Consider the following 17,557-nt stretch of genomic DNA (forward strand, 5'->3'; position numbering starts at 1 on the left):
ACACACACAGCCCGGCTCCTCAGCACACACACACACACACACAGCCCGGCTCCTCAGCACACACATACACACAACCCGGCTCCTCAGCACACACACACACAGCCCGGCTCCTCAGCACACACACACACAGCCACACACACACACAGCCCGGCTCCTCACCACACACACACACAGCCCGGCTCCTCAGCACACATACACACAGCCCGGCTCCTCAGCACACATACACACAGCCCGGCTCCTCACCACACACAGCCCGGCTCCTCAGCACACACACAGCCCGGCTCCTCAGCACACATACACACAGCCCGGCTCCTCAGCACACATACACACAACCCGGCTCCTCAGCACACACACACACAGCCCGGCTCCTCAGCACACACAGCCCGGCTCCTCAGCACACATACACACAGCCCGGCTCCTCAGCACACACACACACAGCCCGGCTCCTCAGCACACACACAGCCCGGCTCCTCAGCACACACACACACAGCCCGGCTCCTCACCACACACAGCCCGGCTCCTCAGCACACACACACACAGCCCGGCTCCTCACCACACACAGCCCGGCTCCTCAGCACACACACAGCCCGGCTCCTCAGCACACACACACACAGCCCGGCTCCTCAGCACACACACAGCCCGGCTCCTCAGCACACACACACACAGCCCGGCTCCTCAGCGCACGCACACACACACACACAGCCCGGCTCCTCAGCACACACACACACAGCCCGGCTCCTCAGCACACACACACACAGCCCGGCTCCTCACCACACACAGCCCGGCTCCTCAGCACACACACACACAGCCCGGCTCCTCACCACACACAGCCCGGCTCCTCAGCACACACACAGCCCGGCTCCTCAGCACACACACACACAGCCCGGCTCCTCAGCACACACACAGCCCGGCTCCTCAGCACACACACACACAGCCCGGCTCCTCACCACACACAGCCCGGCTCCTCAGCACACACACACACAGCCCGGCTCCTCACCACACACAGCCCGGCTCCTCAGCACACACACACACAGCCCGGCTCCTCACCACACACAGCCCGGCTCCTCAGCACACACACAGCCCGGCTCCTCAGCGCACACACACACACACACAGCCCGGCTCCTCAGCACACACACACACACACACACACACACACACACACACAGCCCGGCTCCTCAGCACACACACACACACAGCCCGGCTCCTCAGCACACACACACACACAGCCCGGCTCCTCAGCACACACACACACACAGCCCGGCTCCTCAGCACACACACACACACAGCCCGGCTCCTCAGCACACACACACACACAGCCCGGCTCCTCAGCACACACACACACACACAGCCCGGCTCCTCAGCACACACAGCCCGGCTCCTCAGCACACACACACACAGCCCGTCTCCTCCTCAGCACACATACACACAGCCCGGCTCCTCCTCACTACACAGCCCGGCTCCTCCTCACTACACAGCCCGGCTCCTCAGCACACATAGCCCGGCTCCTCACCATACAGCCCGGCTCCTCCTCACCACACACTGCCCGGCTCTCCTCAGTACACAGCCCGTCTCCTCCTCACTACACAGCCCGGCTCCTCAGCACACATAGCCCGTCTCCTCACCATACAGCCCGGCTCCTCCTCACCACACACTGCCCGGCTCTCCTCAGTACACAGCCCGTCTTCTCCTCACTTCTTCCTCGGTCCCGCTGAGTTGGGGCCAGTCCGGCAGTGCAGGGGTGTCGGAGCCCGCCAGATGCAGCCAGGTGGATGCTGAGCGGGGACCGCGCTGTGATTGGTGGGCTGGCTGTGACGTCACGGATGCTTAGTCCCGGCCGGCCGGGGGTGGGGGGCAGTCGGTGTGAGGAGCTCGGGGGGAGCGGGCGGGAAGCGGGAACTCTCCGAACAAGATGTAGAATGTCCGGACTGAGGAAGTGACAGGACGGTGCGAGTGAGCGGCGCCATGAGCTCCGAGGGAGGGGCCGCCCCCTGGGAGGACTCAGGTAAGTGCTGTGGACAGGTGGAGGGGCCCCGATCTTCTCTCAGGGGCCCATACTAAGTGATAAGCCATGACGTCATGTAGGATTGTCAGGACTATGGAGAGCGCCGGACTAATGGTGAGGGGCGGCCAGAAAGTTTCTGAACAGAACTGACAGGTCGCAGCGAGGACCGTAAAACGCCAAAGTCACCACAACGTGACCGAGCGCCACCGCTAGTCGCCGTCATAGGCGATAATGTATGGAGATGTGTGCGGGCAGTGCGAGCAGGTCAGCGGTGGTAAGAAAACGTATCCGGTAGCCAAGAAGAGAGGATTGCGAGTCCCACTATCATCAGGTAGTAGTCGCAATCCCATAGGGGGTGCTGGGCTGTAAATGGTTAATAGGGCCATATTTTGGGATGTATCGGATTGTTTTTTATCGCTATGTCGTAGCCCGTTCTAGTCAGAGACTTATGGAGTCCGCCAGAGGGGTCCGGGTAGGTTGTACTTGTCATTTCATAGGGGGATACTTGGTTACCCTGCATGGTGCTGGGCTGTAAATGGTTAATGGTGCCCTTAATCCAGGACTGAAGCCCATGGCGTGTGCCACATGGGTGCCACCAAGATATTATCAGGTACGAGTGGCCATTACATAGGAGGGTATGAGGGGCACTCTGCATGGTGCTGGGCTGTAAATGGTTAATGGTGCCCCTGATCTAGGGCTGAAGCCCATGGCGTGTGCCACATGGGTGCCACCAAGATATTATCAGGTACGAGTGGCCATTACATAGGAGGGTATGAGGGGCACTCTGCATGGTGCTGGGCTGTAAATGGTTAATGGTGCCCCTGATCTAGGGCTGAAGCCCATGGCGTGTGCCACATGGGTGCCGTGCAGACAGCCCGCTCCTAGCCGGGGTATGAATGCGCAGGGGAGCTGCGTGCTATAATTAGACGTACCCCAGAGCTCCTGATTATAATAATTAATACCGTATCACTGAGGACTGGAACGTGGCGTCGTCTTCATAGCAAGTAAGAAGTGTATGTGACCCCCGCCTGGTATAGGGGCCGCTCCCAGGGCACATAACTGGTTAATACCCCATACATTCCAGGGCACGGGCAATATACAGAGAATATACCACCCAAAATACCAGTCTGGGCTACGAGGCGCCCATTGTATAGGGTATATTGTTACGGGATAGGGGAAGTTTGGGTGTAGCAGAGCTGAGTTTGTCACTTAGGGCAGATCAGGCTGGTCTGCAGTCTCACACTGTGGAAAGAAATGATGCAAAGAGTTAACCAACAAAGTCAGCTCTGCTGCACCAGGTAGGATCTCTAGCTAAATGCTGCACTGCCATAGATAAGGGGTGGTGGGTGTCTTAGCCCCAAGTCCTGGGGGCCAGCGGCTGCCAACAAGATAGACGTGCAGCTGAATCTTTGACTTGGGTGAAGGAAAGTCTGGCTGTGACTCTGAGACAGGTATAAGGTGTAGCAGAGCTGAGTTTGTTATCTGTGTGAGACCAGCACATAGGACTATTGTATTACTTCAGTATCCTGATGCAAAATGACAACGTCAGCTCTGCTGCATCAGGTACAGTTGCCTTGCACTAGTTTGTGGACTATGTAAAGTAATGGATTAGGAATTCATCTGCTGCGAGAGCTGACCTCTGGGGTCAGGGGTCAATAGCGTTTAGTAAGCCAAAGTGACGGAGCGTTCCATCGATTTCATGTATATCCCATAATAATATGGCCGTGATATGAGTGATAGCGGTGATGTGTATACGGCAGAGCTGTGTGTATACGGCAGAGCTGAGTGTATGAGTGCACAACGTATCATAGAGTCTGAGATTATGTCAGGTTATCGCAACGTACAAGTGGTGCGACCCCCAACCAGAACCCAGGAGAAAGTCAGCTCTGCTGTGTCAGTACGCTAAAGATGAGAGCCTTGTAAGGTGCCGAATCGTGTGATGGAGAAGTAATATCTGGGGGGACGGGGGGGGTGAAGACGGTGGCGGAGTCTGTGATCACAGCCATACAATGTGCAGAGGTGTCTAAACATGTCCAAGGAGGTGCAGAGGAAGAAGAAAGCGGATGTCTGAGAGGATGATGGAGGATCGGGTCCTATATAGTAATGAGGACTGAGGGGATGATGGAGGATCGGGTCCTATATAGTAGTGAGGACTGAGAGGATGATGGAGGATCGGGTCCTATATAGTAGTGAGGACTGAGAGGATGATGGAGGATCGGGTCCTATATAGTAGTGAGGGCTGAGAGGATGATGGAGGATCGGGTCCTATATAGTAGTGAGGACTGAGAGGATGATGGAGGATCGGGTCCTATATAGTAATGAGGACTGAGGGGATGATGGAGGATCGGGTCCTATATAGTAGTGAGGACTGAGGGGATGATGGAGGATCGGGTCCTATATAGTAGTGAGGACTGAGAGGATGATGGAGGATCGGGTCCTATATAGTAATGAGGACTGAGGGGATGATGGAGGATCGGGTCCTATATAGTAGTGAGGACTGAGGGGATGATGGAGGATCGGGTCCTATATAGTAGTGAGGACTGAGAGGATGATGGAGGATCGGGTCCTATATAGTAGTGAGGACTGAGAGGATGATGGAGGATCGGGTCCTATGTAGTAGTGAGGACTGAGAGGATGATGGAGGATCGGGTCCTATATAGTAATGAGGACTGAGAGGATGATGGAGGATCGGGTCCTATATAGTAGTGAGGACTGAGGGGATGATGGTGGATCGGGTCCTATATAGTAGTGAGGACTGAGGGGATGATGGAGGATCGGGTCCTATATAGTAGTGAGGACTGAGAGGATGATGGAGGATCGGGTCCTATATAGTAGTGAGGACTGAGGGGATGATGGTGGATCGGGTCCTATATAGTAGTGAGGACTGAGGGGATGATGGAGGATCGGGTCCTATATAGTAGTGAGAACTGAGAGGAGGATCGGGTCCTATATAGTAGTGAGGACTGAGAGGATGATGGAGGATCGGGTCCTATATAGTAGTGAGGACTGAGAGGATGATGGCGGATCGGGTCCTATATAGTAATGAGGACTGAGAGGATGATGGAGGATCGGGTCCTATATAGTAATGAGGACTGAGAGGATGATGGAGGATCGGGTCCTATATAGTAGTGAGGACTGAGAGGAGGATCGGGTCCTATATAGTAGTGAGGACTGAGAGGATGATGGAGGATCGGGTCCTATATAGTAGTGAGGACTGAGAGGATGATGGAGGATCGGGTCCTATATAGTGGTGAGGACTGAGAGGATGATGGAGGATCGGGTCCTATATAGTGGTGAGGACTGAGGGGATGATGGAGGATCGGGTCTTATATAGTAATGAGGACTGAGAGGATGATGGAGGATCGGGTCCTATATAGTACTGAGGACTGAGAGGATGATGGAGGATCGGGTCCTATATAGTAGTGAGGACTGAGAGGATGATGGAGGATCGGGTCCTATATAGTAGTGAGGACTGAGGGGATGATGGAGGATCGGGTCCTATATAGTAGTGAGGACTGAGAGGATGATGGAGGATCGGGTCCTATATAGTAGTGAGGACTGAGAGGATGATGGAGGATCGGGTCCTATATAGTAGTGAGGACTGAGAGGATGATGGAGGATCGGGTCCTATATAGTAGTGAGGACTGAGAGGATTATGGAGGATCGGGTCCTATATAGTAGTGAGGACTGAGAGGATGATGGAGGATCGGGTCCTATATAGTAATGAGGACTGAGAGGATGATGGAGGATCGGGTCCTATATAGTAGTGAGGACTGAGGGGATGATGGAGGATCGGGTCCTATATAGTAGTGAGGACTGAGAGGATGATGGAGGATCGGGTCCTATATAGTAATGAGGACTGAGAGGATGATGGAGGATCGGGTCCTATATAGTGGTGAGGACTGAGAGGATGATGGAGGATCGGGTCCTATATAGTAGTGAGGACTGAGAGGATGATGGAGGATCGGGTCCTATATAGTAGTGAGGACTGAGGGGATGATGGAGGATCGGGTCCTATATAGTGGTGAGGACTGAGAGGATGATGGAGGATCGGGTCCTATATAGTAGTGAGGACTGAGAGGATGATGGAGGATCGGGTCCTATATAGTAGTGAGAACTGAGAGGATGATGGAGGATCGGGTCCTATATAGTAGTGAGGACTGAGAGGATGATGGAGGATCGGGTCCTATATAGTAGTGAGGACTGAGAGGATGATGGAGGATCGGGTCCTATATAGTAGTGAGGACTGAGAGGATGATGGAGGATCGGGTCCTATATAGTAGTGAGGACTGAGAGGATGATGGAGGATCGGGTCCTATATAGTAGTGAGGACTGAGAGGATGATGGAGGATCGGGTCCTATATAGTAGTGAGGACTGAGAGGAGGATCGGGTCCTATATAGTAGTGAGGACTGAGAGGATGATGGAGGATCGGGTCCTATATAGTAGTGAGGACTGAGAGGATGATGGAGGATCGGGTCCTATGTAGTAGTGAGGACTGAGAGGATGATGGAGGATCGGGTCCTATATAGTAGTGAGGACTGAGGGGATGATGGAGGATCGGGTCCTATATAGTAGTGAGGACTGAGAGGATGATGGAGGATCGGGTCCTATATAGTAGTGAGGACTGAGAGGATGATGGAGGATCGGGTCCTATATAGTAGTGAGGACTGAGGGGATGATGGAGGATCGGGTCCTATATAGTACTGAGGACTGAGAGGATGATGGCGGATCGGTTCCTATATAGTAGTGAGGACTGAGAGGATGATGGAGGATCGGGTCCTATATAGTAGTGAGGACTGAGAGGAGGATCGGGTCCTATATAGTAATGAGGACTGAGAGGATGATGGCGGATCGGGTCCTATATAGTAGTGAGGACTGAGAGGATGATGGAGGATCGGGTCCTATATAGTAGTGAGGACTGAGAGGATGATGGAGGATCGGGTCCTATATAGTAGTGAGGACTGAGAGGATGATGGAGGATCGGGTCCTATATAGTAGTGAGGACTGAGAGGATGATGGAGTATCGGGTCCTATATAGTAGTGAGGACTGAGAGGATGATGGAGGATCGGGTCCTATATAGTAGTGAGGACTGAGAGGATGATGGAGGATCGGGTCCTATATAGTAGTGAGGACTGAGGGGATGATGGAGGATCGGGTCCTATGTAGTAGTGAGGACTGAGAGGATGATGGAGGATCGGGTCCTATATAGTAGTGAGGACTGAGAGGAGGATCGGGTCCTATATAGTAGTGAGGACTGAGAGGATGATGGAGGATCGGGTCCTATATAGTAGTGAGGACTGAGAGGATGATGGAGGATCGGGTCCTATATAGTAGTGAGGACTGAGGGGATGATGGAGGATCGGGTCCTATATAGTAGTGAGGACTGAGGGGATGATGGAGGATCGGGTCCTATATAGTACTGAGGACTGAGAGGATGATGGAGGATCGGGTCCTATATAGTGGTGAGGACTGAGAGGATGATGGAGGATCGGGTCCTATATAGTAGTGAGGACTGAGAGGATGATGGAGGATCGGGTCCTATATAGTAGTGAGGACTGAGAGGATGATGGAGGATCGGGTCCTATATAGTAGTGAGGACTGAGGGGATGATGGAGGATCGGGTCCTATATAGTAGTGAGGACTGAGAGGATGATGGAGGATCGGGTCCTATATAGTAATGAGGACTGAGAGGATGATGGAGGATCGGGTCCTATATAGTGGTGAGGACTGAGAGGATGATGGAGGATCGGGTCCTATATAGTGGTGAGGACTGAGAGGATGATGGAGGATCGGGTCCTATGTAGTAGTGAGGACTGAGAGGATGATGGAGGATCGGGTCCTATATAGTAGTGAGGACTGAGGGGATGATGGCGGATCGGGTCCTATATAGTAGTGAGGACTGAGAGGATGATGGAGGATCGGTCCTATATAGTAGTGAGGACTGAGAGGAGGATCGGGTCCTATATAGTAGTGAGGACTGAGAGGATGATGGAGGATCGGGTCCTATATAGTGGTGAGGACTGAGGGGATGATGGAGGATCGGGTCCTATATAGTAGTGAGGACTGAGAGGATGATGGAGGATCGGGTCCTATATAGTAGTGAGGACTGAGAGGATGATGGAGGATCGGGTCCTATATAGTGGTGAGGACTGAGAGGATGATGGAGGATCGGGTCCTATATAGTAGTGAGGACTGAGAGGATGATGGAGGATCGGGTCCTATGTAGTAGTGAGGACTGAGAGGATGATGGAGGATCGGGTCCTATATAGTAGTGAGGACTGAGAGGATGATGGAGGATCGGGTCCTATATAGTAGTGAGGACTGAGAGGATGATGGAGGATCGGGTCCTATATAGTAGTGAGGACTGAGAGGATGATGGAGGATCGGGTCCTATATAGTAATGAGGACTGAGAGGATGATGGAGGATCGGGTCCTATATAGTAATGAGGACTGAGAGGATGATGGAGGATCGGGTCCTATATAGTAGTGAGGACTGAGAGGATGATGGAGGATCGGGTCCTATATAGTAATGAGGACTGAGAGGATGATGGAGGATCGGGTCCTATATAGTGGTGAGGACTGAGAGGATGATGGAGGATCGGGTCCTATGTAGTAGTGAGGACTGAGAGGATGATGGAGGATCGGGTCCTATATAGTAGTGAGGACTGAGGGGATGATGGAGGATCGGGTCCTATATAGTGGTGAGGACTGAGAGGATGATGGAGGATCGGGTCCTATATAGTAGTGAGGACTGAGGGGATGATGGAGGATCGGGTCCTATATAGTGGTGAGGACTGAGAGGATGATGGAGGATCGGGTCCTATATAGTGGTGAGGACTGAGAGGATGACGGTGGATCGGGTCCTATATAGTAGTGAGGACTGAGGGGATGATGGAGGATCGGGTCCTATATAGTAGTGAGGACTGAGAGGATGATGGAGGATCGGGTCCTATATAGTAGTGAGGACTGAGGGGATGATGGAGGATCGGGTCCTATATAGTGGTGAGGACTGAGAGGATGATGGACGATCGGGTCCTATATAGTAGTGAGGACTGAGAGGATGATGGAGGATCGGGTCCTATATAGTAGTGAGGACTGAGAGGAGGATCGGGTCCTATATAGTAGTGAGGACTGAGAGGATGATGGAGGATCGGGTCCTATATAGTAGTGAGGACTGAGAGGATGATGGAGGATCGGGTCCTATATAGTAGTGAGGACTGAGAGGAGGATCGGGTCCTATATAGTAGTGAGGACTGAGAAGATGATGGAGAATTATGTGGAATTTTAGTGTTATATTCAGCCCCCTCCCTCCAGTGAATACACTCCTGCCCCTCCCCCTGCAGTGCCCCCTCATATATATAAAATCCCGCCCCTCGCCCTGCAATTGCCCTTAGTGTATAATATCCAGCCCCTTGCCCTCCAGTGCCCTCCAGTATATATGATCTAACCCCTCGCCCTCAGTGCCCCTCAGTATTAATACATAATCCTGCCCCTCACCATATACAGTATATATATTTCTGCACCTCACCCTGCAACAGAAGGGGGGCGCCACCGAGTGCTTTTTGGTTAAACTTGGATTTGTTGCCAATAGCGACTGAGAAGATGTAATGTACAATATATAGTGTCAGATGGAGGGGTGTAATGTACAATATATAGTGTCAGATGGAGGGGTGTAATGTACAATATATAGTGTCAGATGGAGGGGTGTAATGTACAATATATAGTGTCAGATGGAGGGGTGTAATGTACAATGTATAGTGTCAGATGGAGGGGTGTAATGTACAATATATAGTGTCAGATGGAGGGGTGTAATGTACAATATATAGTGTCAGATGGAGGGGTGTAATGTACAATATATAGTGTCAGATGGAGGGGTGTAATGTACAATGTATAGTGTCAGATGGAGGGGTGTAATGTACAATATATAGTGTCAGATGGAGGGGTGTAATGTACAATATATAGTGTCAGATGGAGGGGTGTAATGTACAATGTATAGTGTCAGATGGAGGGGTGTAATGTACAATGTATAGTGTCAGATGGAGGGGTGTAATGTACAATATATAGTGTCAGATGGAGGGGTGTAATGTACAATATATAGTGTCAGATGGAGGGGTGTAATGTACAATGTATAGTGTCAGATGGAGGGTGTAATGTACAATGTATAGTGTCAGATGGAGGGTGTAATGTACAATGTATAGTGTCAGATGGAGGGGTGTAATGTACAATGTATAGTGTCAGATGGAGGGGTGTAATGTACAATATATAGTGTCAGATGGAGGGGTGTAATGTACAATGTATAGTGTCAGATGGAGGGGTGTAATGTACAATGTATAGTGTCAGATGGAGGGGTGTAATGTACAATATATAGTGTCAGATGGACGGGTGTAATGTACAATATATAGTGTCAGATGGAGGGGTGTAATTTACAATGTATAGTGTCAGATGAAGGGGTGTAATGTACAATATATAGTGTCAGATGGAGGGGTGTAATGTACAATATATAGTGTCAGATGGAGGGGTGTAATGTACAATGTATAGTGTCAGATGGAGGGGTGTAATGTACAATGTATAGTGTCAGATGGAGGGGTGTAATGTACAATATATAGTGTCAGATGGAGGGGTGTAATGTACAATATATAGTGTCAGATGGAGGGGTGTAATGTACAATATATAGTGTCAGATGGAGGGGTGTAATGTACAATATATAGTGTCAGATGGAGGGTGTAATGTACAATATATAGTGTCAGATGGAGGGGTGTAATGTACAATGTATAGTGTCAGATGGAGGGGTGTAATGTACAATATATAGTGTCAGATGGAGGGGTGTAATGTACAATGTATAGTGTCAGATGGAGGGGTGTAATGTACAATATATAGTGTCAGATGGACGGGTGTAATGTACAATATATAGTGTCAGATGGAGGGGTGTAATTTACAATGTATAGTGTCAGATGAAGGGGTGTAATGTACAATATATAGTGTCAGATGGAGGGGTGTAATGTACAATATATAGTGTCAGATGGAGGGGTGTAATGTACAATGTATAGTGTCAGATGGAGGGGTGTAATGTACAATATATAGTGTCAGATGGAGGGGTGTAATGTACAATGTATAGTGTCAGATGGAGGGGTGTAATGTACAATGTATAGTGTCAGATGGAGGGGTGTAATGTACAATGTATAGTGTCAGATGGAGGGGTGTAATGTACAATGTATAGTGTCAGATGGAGGGGTGTAATGTACAATGTATAGTGTCAGATGGAGGGGTGTAATGTACAATGTATAGTGTCAGATGGAGGGGTGTAATGTACAATGTATAGTGTCAGATGGAGGGGTGTAATGTACAATGTATAGTGTCAGATGGAGGGGTGTAATGTACAATGTATAGTGTCAGATGGAGGGGTGTAATGTACAATGTATAGTGTCAGATGGAGGGGTGTAATGTACAATGTATAGTGTCAGATGGAGGGGTGTAATGTACAATGTATAGTGTCAGATGGAGGGTGTAATGTACAATGCTGAGTGTACACGTGTCTTGTTGAGCGACCACTCGCACTTATCTATGTGGCGGTCTAATGCTCTGGGCTTAGTGAATGGCAGTATTACCGCCTGACTACATTGTGCCCGCTGTACAGTTTGGCGGAGGAGGGGTAATACTATGAGGATGTTTTTTAGGGGTTGGCCTGAGTCTGTTAGCTTACATTGAAGGGAAATCTTATTGATTTAGGAGAAGACATGATGGACAATTGTCACGTCTAACCTTGTTGGCACAGTTTGGGGAAGGCTTCTTACCTGGTCCTGCAAGACTGTGCACAAGGTCCATACAGACATAGCTGGGGGGATGGTGTGGAAATAACGGACTGGACGTACCGAACCCCAACCCCACCCAACACCCAAGGGATGAACTAGAGCGGAGATGGCAAGCTGGGAACTCTCAATGTCCGGATGTAGTAGAGATGTGTTACCTATGGACTAGTCTGAGATGGTATAGGAGTTACCTATAGACTGGTCTGAGATGGTATAGGAGTTACCTATAGACTGGTCTGAGATGGTATAGGAGTTACCTATAGACTGGTCTGAGATGGTATAGGAGTTACCTATAGACTGGTCTGAGATGGTATAGGAGTTACCTATAGACTGGTCTGAGATGGTATAGGAGTTACCTATAGACTGGTCTGAGATGGTATAGGAGTTACCTATAGACTGGTCTGAGATGGTATAGGAGTTACCTATAGACTGGTCTGAGATGGTATAGGAGTTACCTATAGACTGGTCTGAGATGGTATAGGAGTTACCTATAGACTGGTCTGAGATGGTATAGGAGTTACCTATAGACTGGTCTGAGATGGTATAGGAGTTACCTATAGACTGGTCTGAGATGGTATAGGAGTTACCTATAGACTGGTCTGAGATGGTATAGGAGTTACCTATAGACTGGTCTGAGATGGTATAGGAGTTACCTATAGACTGGTCTGAGATGGTATAGGAGTTACCTATAGACTGGTCTGAGATGGTATAGGAGTTACCTATAGACTGGTCTGAGATGGTATAGGAGTTACCTATAGACTGGTCTGAGATGGTATAGGAGTTACCTATAGACTGGTCTGAGATGGTATAGGAGTTACCTATAGACTGGTCTGAGATGGTATAGGAGTTACCTATAGACTGGTCTGAGATGGTATAGGAGTTACCTATAGACTGGTCTGAGATGGTATAGGAGTTACCTATAGACTGGTCTGAGATGGTATAGGAGTTACCTATAGACTGGTCTGAGATGGTATAGGAGTTACCTATAGACTGGTCTGAGGTGGTTGCAGTATCTATAGGACCCGGTGCTGGACGATTGTCTACGGCAGGTCTGAGACAATGTAGTGTAATGTGGTAACGTATGTTAAGTAGTGAAGGAATGACATTATATGTGATGGGAGACTGCGCCAGTGAATTCTATTATACGGGGTCTGACCGAGAGAGTCCAGAATAATTGTGTTACCTGTGGACAGACCTTACACGAAGTGCAGGCGAATCGCATTATACGTCTCCTGACAGCGCAGCGGGTACGACTGTTACATTATTTGTGGCAATCTGCAAGTGGAGATGGATTACATTACTGAGAGCTCAGACGGGCGGGGGCGACATATTATAGATAAGAAAGATGAACAAGAGCGAAAGGCCGATACATAATATAGAGAGCGCGACTAATAAAGGGTCACTGACCGCTAATATGGAGATGTCACCTACTCCGAGACCAAGTGCATCGCACCGATGGGAGTCAGGGCACAGCCATAACCTATGGGGCACATTCACTACTAAGAGGTAGGACAGTATATACCTGCATTGTACAGAGAATTCAGAGAGAGTGTCACCAGAACCAGCATATCACCCCGACCCTGCAGATACATAGGTTACTGTCACCAGACCCAGCATATCACTCCAGCCCTGCAGATAGATAGGTTACTGTCACCAGACCCAGCATATCACTCCAGCCCTGCAGATAGATAGGTTACTGTCACCAGAACCAGCATATCACCCCAGCCCTGCAGATAGATAGGTTACTGTCACCAGAACCAGCATATCACCCCAGCCCTGCAGATAGATAGGTTACTGTCACCAGACCCAGCATATCACCCCAGCCCTGCAGATAGATAGGTTACTGTCACCAGAACCAGCATATCACCCCAGCCCTGCAGATAGATAGGTTACTGTCACCACAACCAGCATATCACCCCAGCCCTGCAGATAGATAGGTTACTGTCACCAGACCCAGCATATCACCCCAGCCCTGCAGATAGATAGGGTACTGTCACCAGAACCAGCATATCACCCCAGCCCTGCAGATAGGTTACTGTCACCAGAACCAGCATATCACCCCAGCCCTGCAGATAGATAGGTTACTGTCACCAGAACCAGCATATCACCCCAGCCCTGCAGATAGATAGGTTACTGTCACCAGAACCAGCATATCACCCCAGCCCTGCAGATAGATAGGTTACTGTTACCAGACCCAGCATATCACCCCAGCCCTGCAGATAGATAGGTTACTGTCACCAGAACCAGTATATCACCCCAGCCCTGCAGATAGATAGGTTACTGTCACCAGACCCCAGCATATCACCCCATCCCTGCAGATAGATAGGTTACTGTCACCAGACCCAGCATATCACCCCAGCCCTGCAGATAGATAGGTTACTGTCACCAGAACCAGTATATCACCCCAGTCCTGCAGATAGATAGGTTACTGTCACCAGAACCAGCATATCACCCCAGTCCTGCAGATAGATAGGTTACTGTCACCAGACCCAGTATATCACCCCAGTCCTGCAGATAGATAGGTTACTGTCACCAGAACCAGCATATCACCCCAGCCCTGCAGATAGATAGGTTACTGTCACCAGACCCAGTATATCACCCCAGTCCTGCAGATAGATAGGTTACTGTCACCAGAACCAGCATATCATCCCAGCCCTGCAGATAGATAGGTTACTGTCACCAGACCCAGCATATCACCCCAGCCCTGCAGATAGATAGGTTACTGTCACCAGAACCAGCACATCACCCCAGCCCTGCAGATAGATAGGTTACTGTCACCAGACCCAGCATATCACCCCAGCCCTGCAGATAGATAGGTTACTGTCACCAGAACCTGCATATCACCCCAGCCCTGCAGATAGATAGGTTACTGTCACCAGAACCAGCATATCACCCCAGCCCTGCAGATAGATAGGTTACTGTCACCAGACCCAGCATATCACCCCAGTCCTGCAGATAGATAGGTTACTGTCACCAGACCCAGCATATCACCCCAGCCCTGCAGATAGATAGGTTACTGTCACCAGAACCAGCATATCACCCCAGCCCTGCAGATAGATAGGTTACTGTCACCAGACCCAGCATATCACCCCAGTCCTGCAGATAGATAGGTTACTGTCACCAGACCCAGCATATCACCCCAGCCCTGCAGATAGATAGGTTACTGTCACCAGAACCAGCATATCACCCCAGTCCTGCAGATAGATAGGTTACTGTCACCAGAACCAGCATATCACCCCAGCCCTGCAGATAGATAGGTTACTGTCACCAGAACCAGCATATCACCCCAGCCCTGCAGATAGATAGGTTACTGTCACCAGAACCAGCATATCTCTCCAGGTCAGATCAGCTATGTACCCCTTCTCCACCTCACTAGCAGGAGCCCCCCCTTCAATCTACAGTGGGACATATAGATTAGTAATTGCACCCCCTAATCCAAGTTGTTACATGCGCAGTGAAGTGACGTCAGTCTTTCTATAGTCAATAACCCCAGTATAATAATCCCAGATGCGGCTCCTACATCAGCGTCTTTGGCTTTCACTTGTTTCTCCAGGACAGATGAGATTATGTCGGAGCTTCTTCTTGCCTTGTAGACAGACCCTTTAGGATACAGGACCTTTAGACCGCCCCTTTAAGGCCATCCAGCTTGCCACAACCTTTTGCTTAACATGAATGACTGAATTAATCCCAGATTGCTGCAACGAGAAAATAACTGGTAAATTGGCCTCGCAGTGCTGTGCGCCTGTGCTAGTGGGTAATTTTGGGAGCTGCGGTTCGTGTAGTTTGCAGTGGTGTAAAATATAATTATACATAATGATTAGTTATCAGCAGCCCTCATTTATACATTATGTCAGCGCTAGGAATACAAACAAACTGCAGGATCCTGCACCGCGCCCCATCGCAATGTGCTGCGTCCACTTCTTAAAGGCACGGCGACATACGTCTGGTGACTGAGCGCGCGTACACATCACCGCTGTGTCTCATAAACAGGCCGACCAGCTAACTTGTAGGGGGAGCCCTAACACCTGTCGCCTTCCTCCCCTCTCTATATTGACTGGGGTAGTTAGAGGACCATGGGGCATGAACCAGCGCCAGAATGGGGGTAGTAAATGGAGCCCCTTGGCCTCTACCCCTAAATTCTGATGTATTTCTCTTCTATTTAGTACAGGGGCAGCTGCGGTGCCCGCCATTGTGGGAGGGCGCCATTTGTGGCTACTATAACATAAGGGCCTCCTGAATGTCAGCCCCTGCGGCCTACTGTAATGGCGGCCATATTGGTTATCCGATATACAGAGGCTTTGAGAAGCCGAGGTCTGGTGGACTTATTTACAGGTAGTTTCTACCTGTAAAGGAAGGGGTTCGGGGGTAACATCACTTAAGTAGATATAAAAGTTTGGCGTCTGCATAATTTCCATGGAGAGTGAGATTTGCTGTCAGAGCGAATCCATTGAATATTAAAATAGACATAAAGTGAGGAATTAATATTGATTGACAAGGAGCGGAGTGGCAGCGAGTGGGAGGAGGATTTTATGAGGCCCAAGTAATCTCCAAAGAAGAAGATGTCTGAACAAAGAAGAAGTACAAGGTAATACGGGGAAGGGAGGAGAACCAGCGCAGGAATCTAAAGAGCACCACCCAGGCAGGCGAAGGGTTAATACTTTATACTGGGACCCCTGTATATGCCGCTTTGGGAAGGGGAATTACTATGAATACCAAATTCTGTGTACCCGTAATTCAGGGGAACAATCACCTGCTTGTCCCTACAATGCACTGGATGCTGTGGTGTCCTCCATGTTATACCCGGGGGGGGGGATCTATTGTCACTGGTGTAACTGTAGGGGTCTCAGTGACCTCCGCTGTGCCAGGGGGTTACAGGGCCGGCTCATCACTCTTTTATCTCCTTTCTGATTCCCTTTGATGGCCTCAGTTTGTATGTTATTATTGTTTGCCCTCTAGAGAGGAGGATTTCTTATACACAGCCGTCCACTGTCAGAAAGGAGAAGATGAACCCAAATCTGGCTTTTGTTCAGTGCATATAGTCAAGGAGGGACTCTGTGGCACAAAAGAGGGTGCGGTTACCATGTGGGGGGCGCTGACCTGATGTGGAGAAGTCGTCATGGTGGTCTGGGCTGGAAAGGGAATTGTAAAGGCTGCTGACATGTACGGATGGGAGTGACAGACGTTCAGCTGAGCATTTTACCAGGGCTCAGGAGCCTATATTGATGCCCCTGATATCCTGGCACATTCCATGCAATAATCCCATTCTGCCTATGCCGGGGCAAGGGCTTGTTTTCTAGAATAGATCTATCTATATAGTGGAGCCTGGTGTTCCTGTCCCAAAACTGCAGCGCCCTGAGTAAGTGTGAGTGAGAAGCGCTGCCTGCACCGTGTGTACAGGGCACCTTGTAGTATCTGAGCTGCCTTCTATATCAGCCGTGTCCTATATACTACAGTCAGCTCAGGGAAGCTTCAGTTCTGGCATTCGATTTTTGGTGGTTCCAGACATGACAATTACATCTCGCAGATGTCACACAACCTTAGACAGTCCCATAGACTTGGAATTGTGCCCGCGGGTGACATGCGATACCATTGATCAAACAAAGACCCCGATTCTCATGATGGGTGGATGTCGCAGAGATCTCAGGTACCAATTACTCATTACATCATATTGCAGTTGTTTTGATTTCTGTTCAGAAGCTCCTAGGAAGAGAAGTTATCTGCTCCGCTGGTGATGTCACTACTGATG

General features: G+C 49.9%; 1 protein-coding gene across 1 annotated transcript in view; it reads left to right on the forward strand.

Moving 5' to 3' along the window:
- Positions 1 to 1,933: 1,933 nt before the first annotated feature.
- Positions 1,934 to 17,557, forward strand: part of CHRM4 (cholinergic receptor muscarinic 4) — a 47,515-nt gene continuing 31,891 nt past the window's right edge. Inside the window, exon 1 of the mRNA XM_075280763.1 lies at positions 1,934 to 2,002. Coding sequence (XP_075136864.1) covers positions 1,963 to 2,002 — 40 coding nt within the window. The 5' untranslated portion in view covers positions 1,934 to 1,962. The remainder of the gene's footprint in view (positions 2,003 to 17,557) is intronic.

The sequence above is a fragment of the Leptodactylus fuscus genome, chromosome 7 (genome assembly GCF_031893055.1).
Source record: "Leptodactylus fuscus isolate aLepFus1 chromosome 7, aLepFus1.hap2, whole genome shotgun sequence".
Classification (NCBI taxonomy): domain Eukaryota; kingdom Metazoa; phylum Chordata; class Amphibia; order Anura; family Leptodactylidae; genus Leptodactylus; species Leptodactylus fuscus.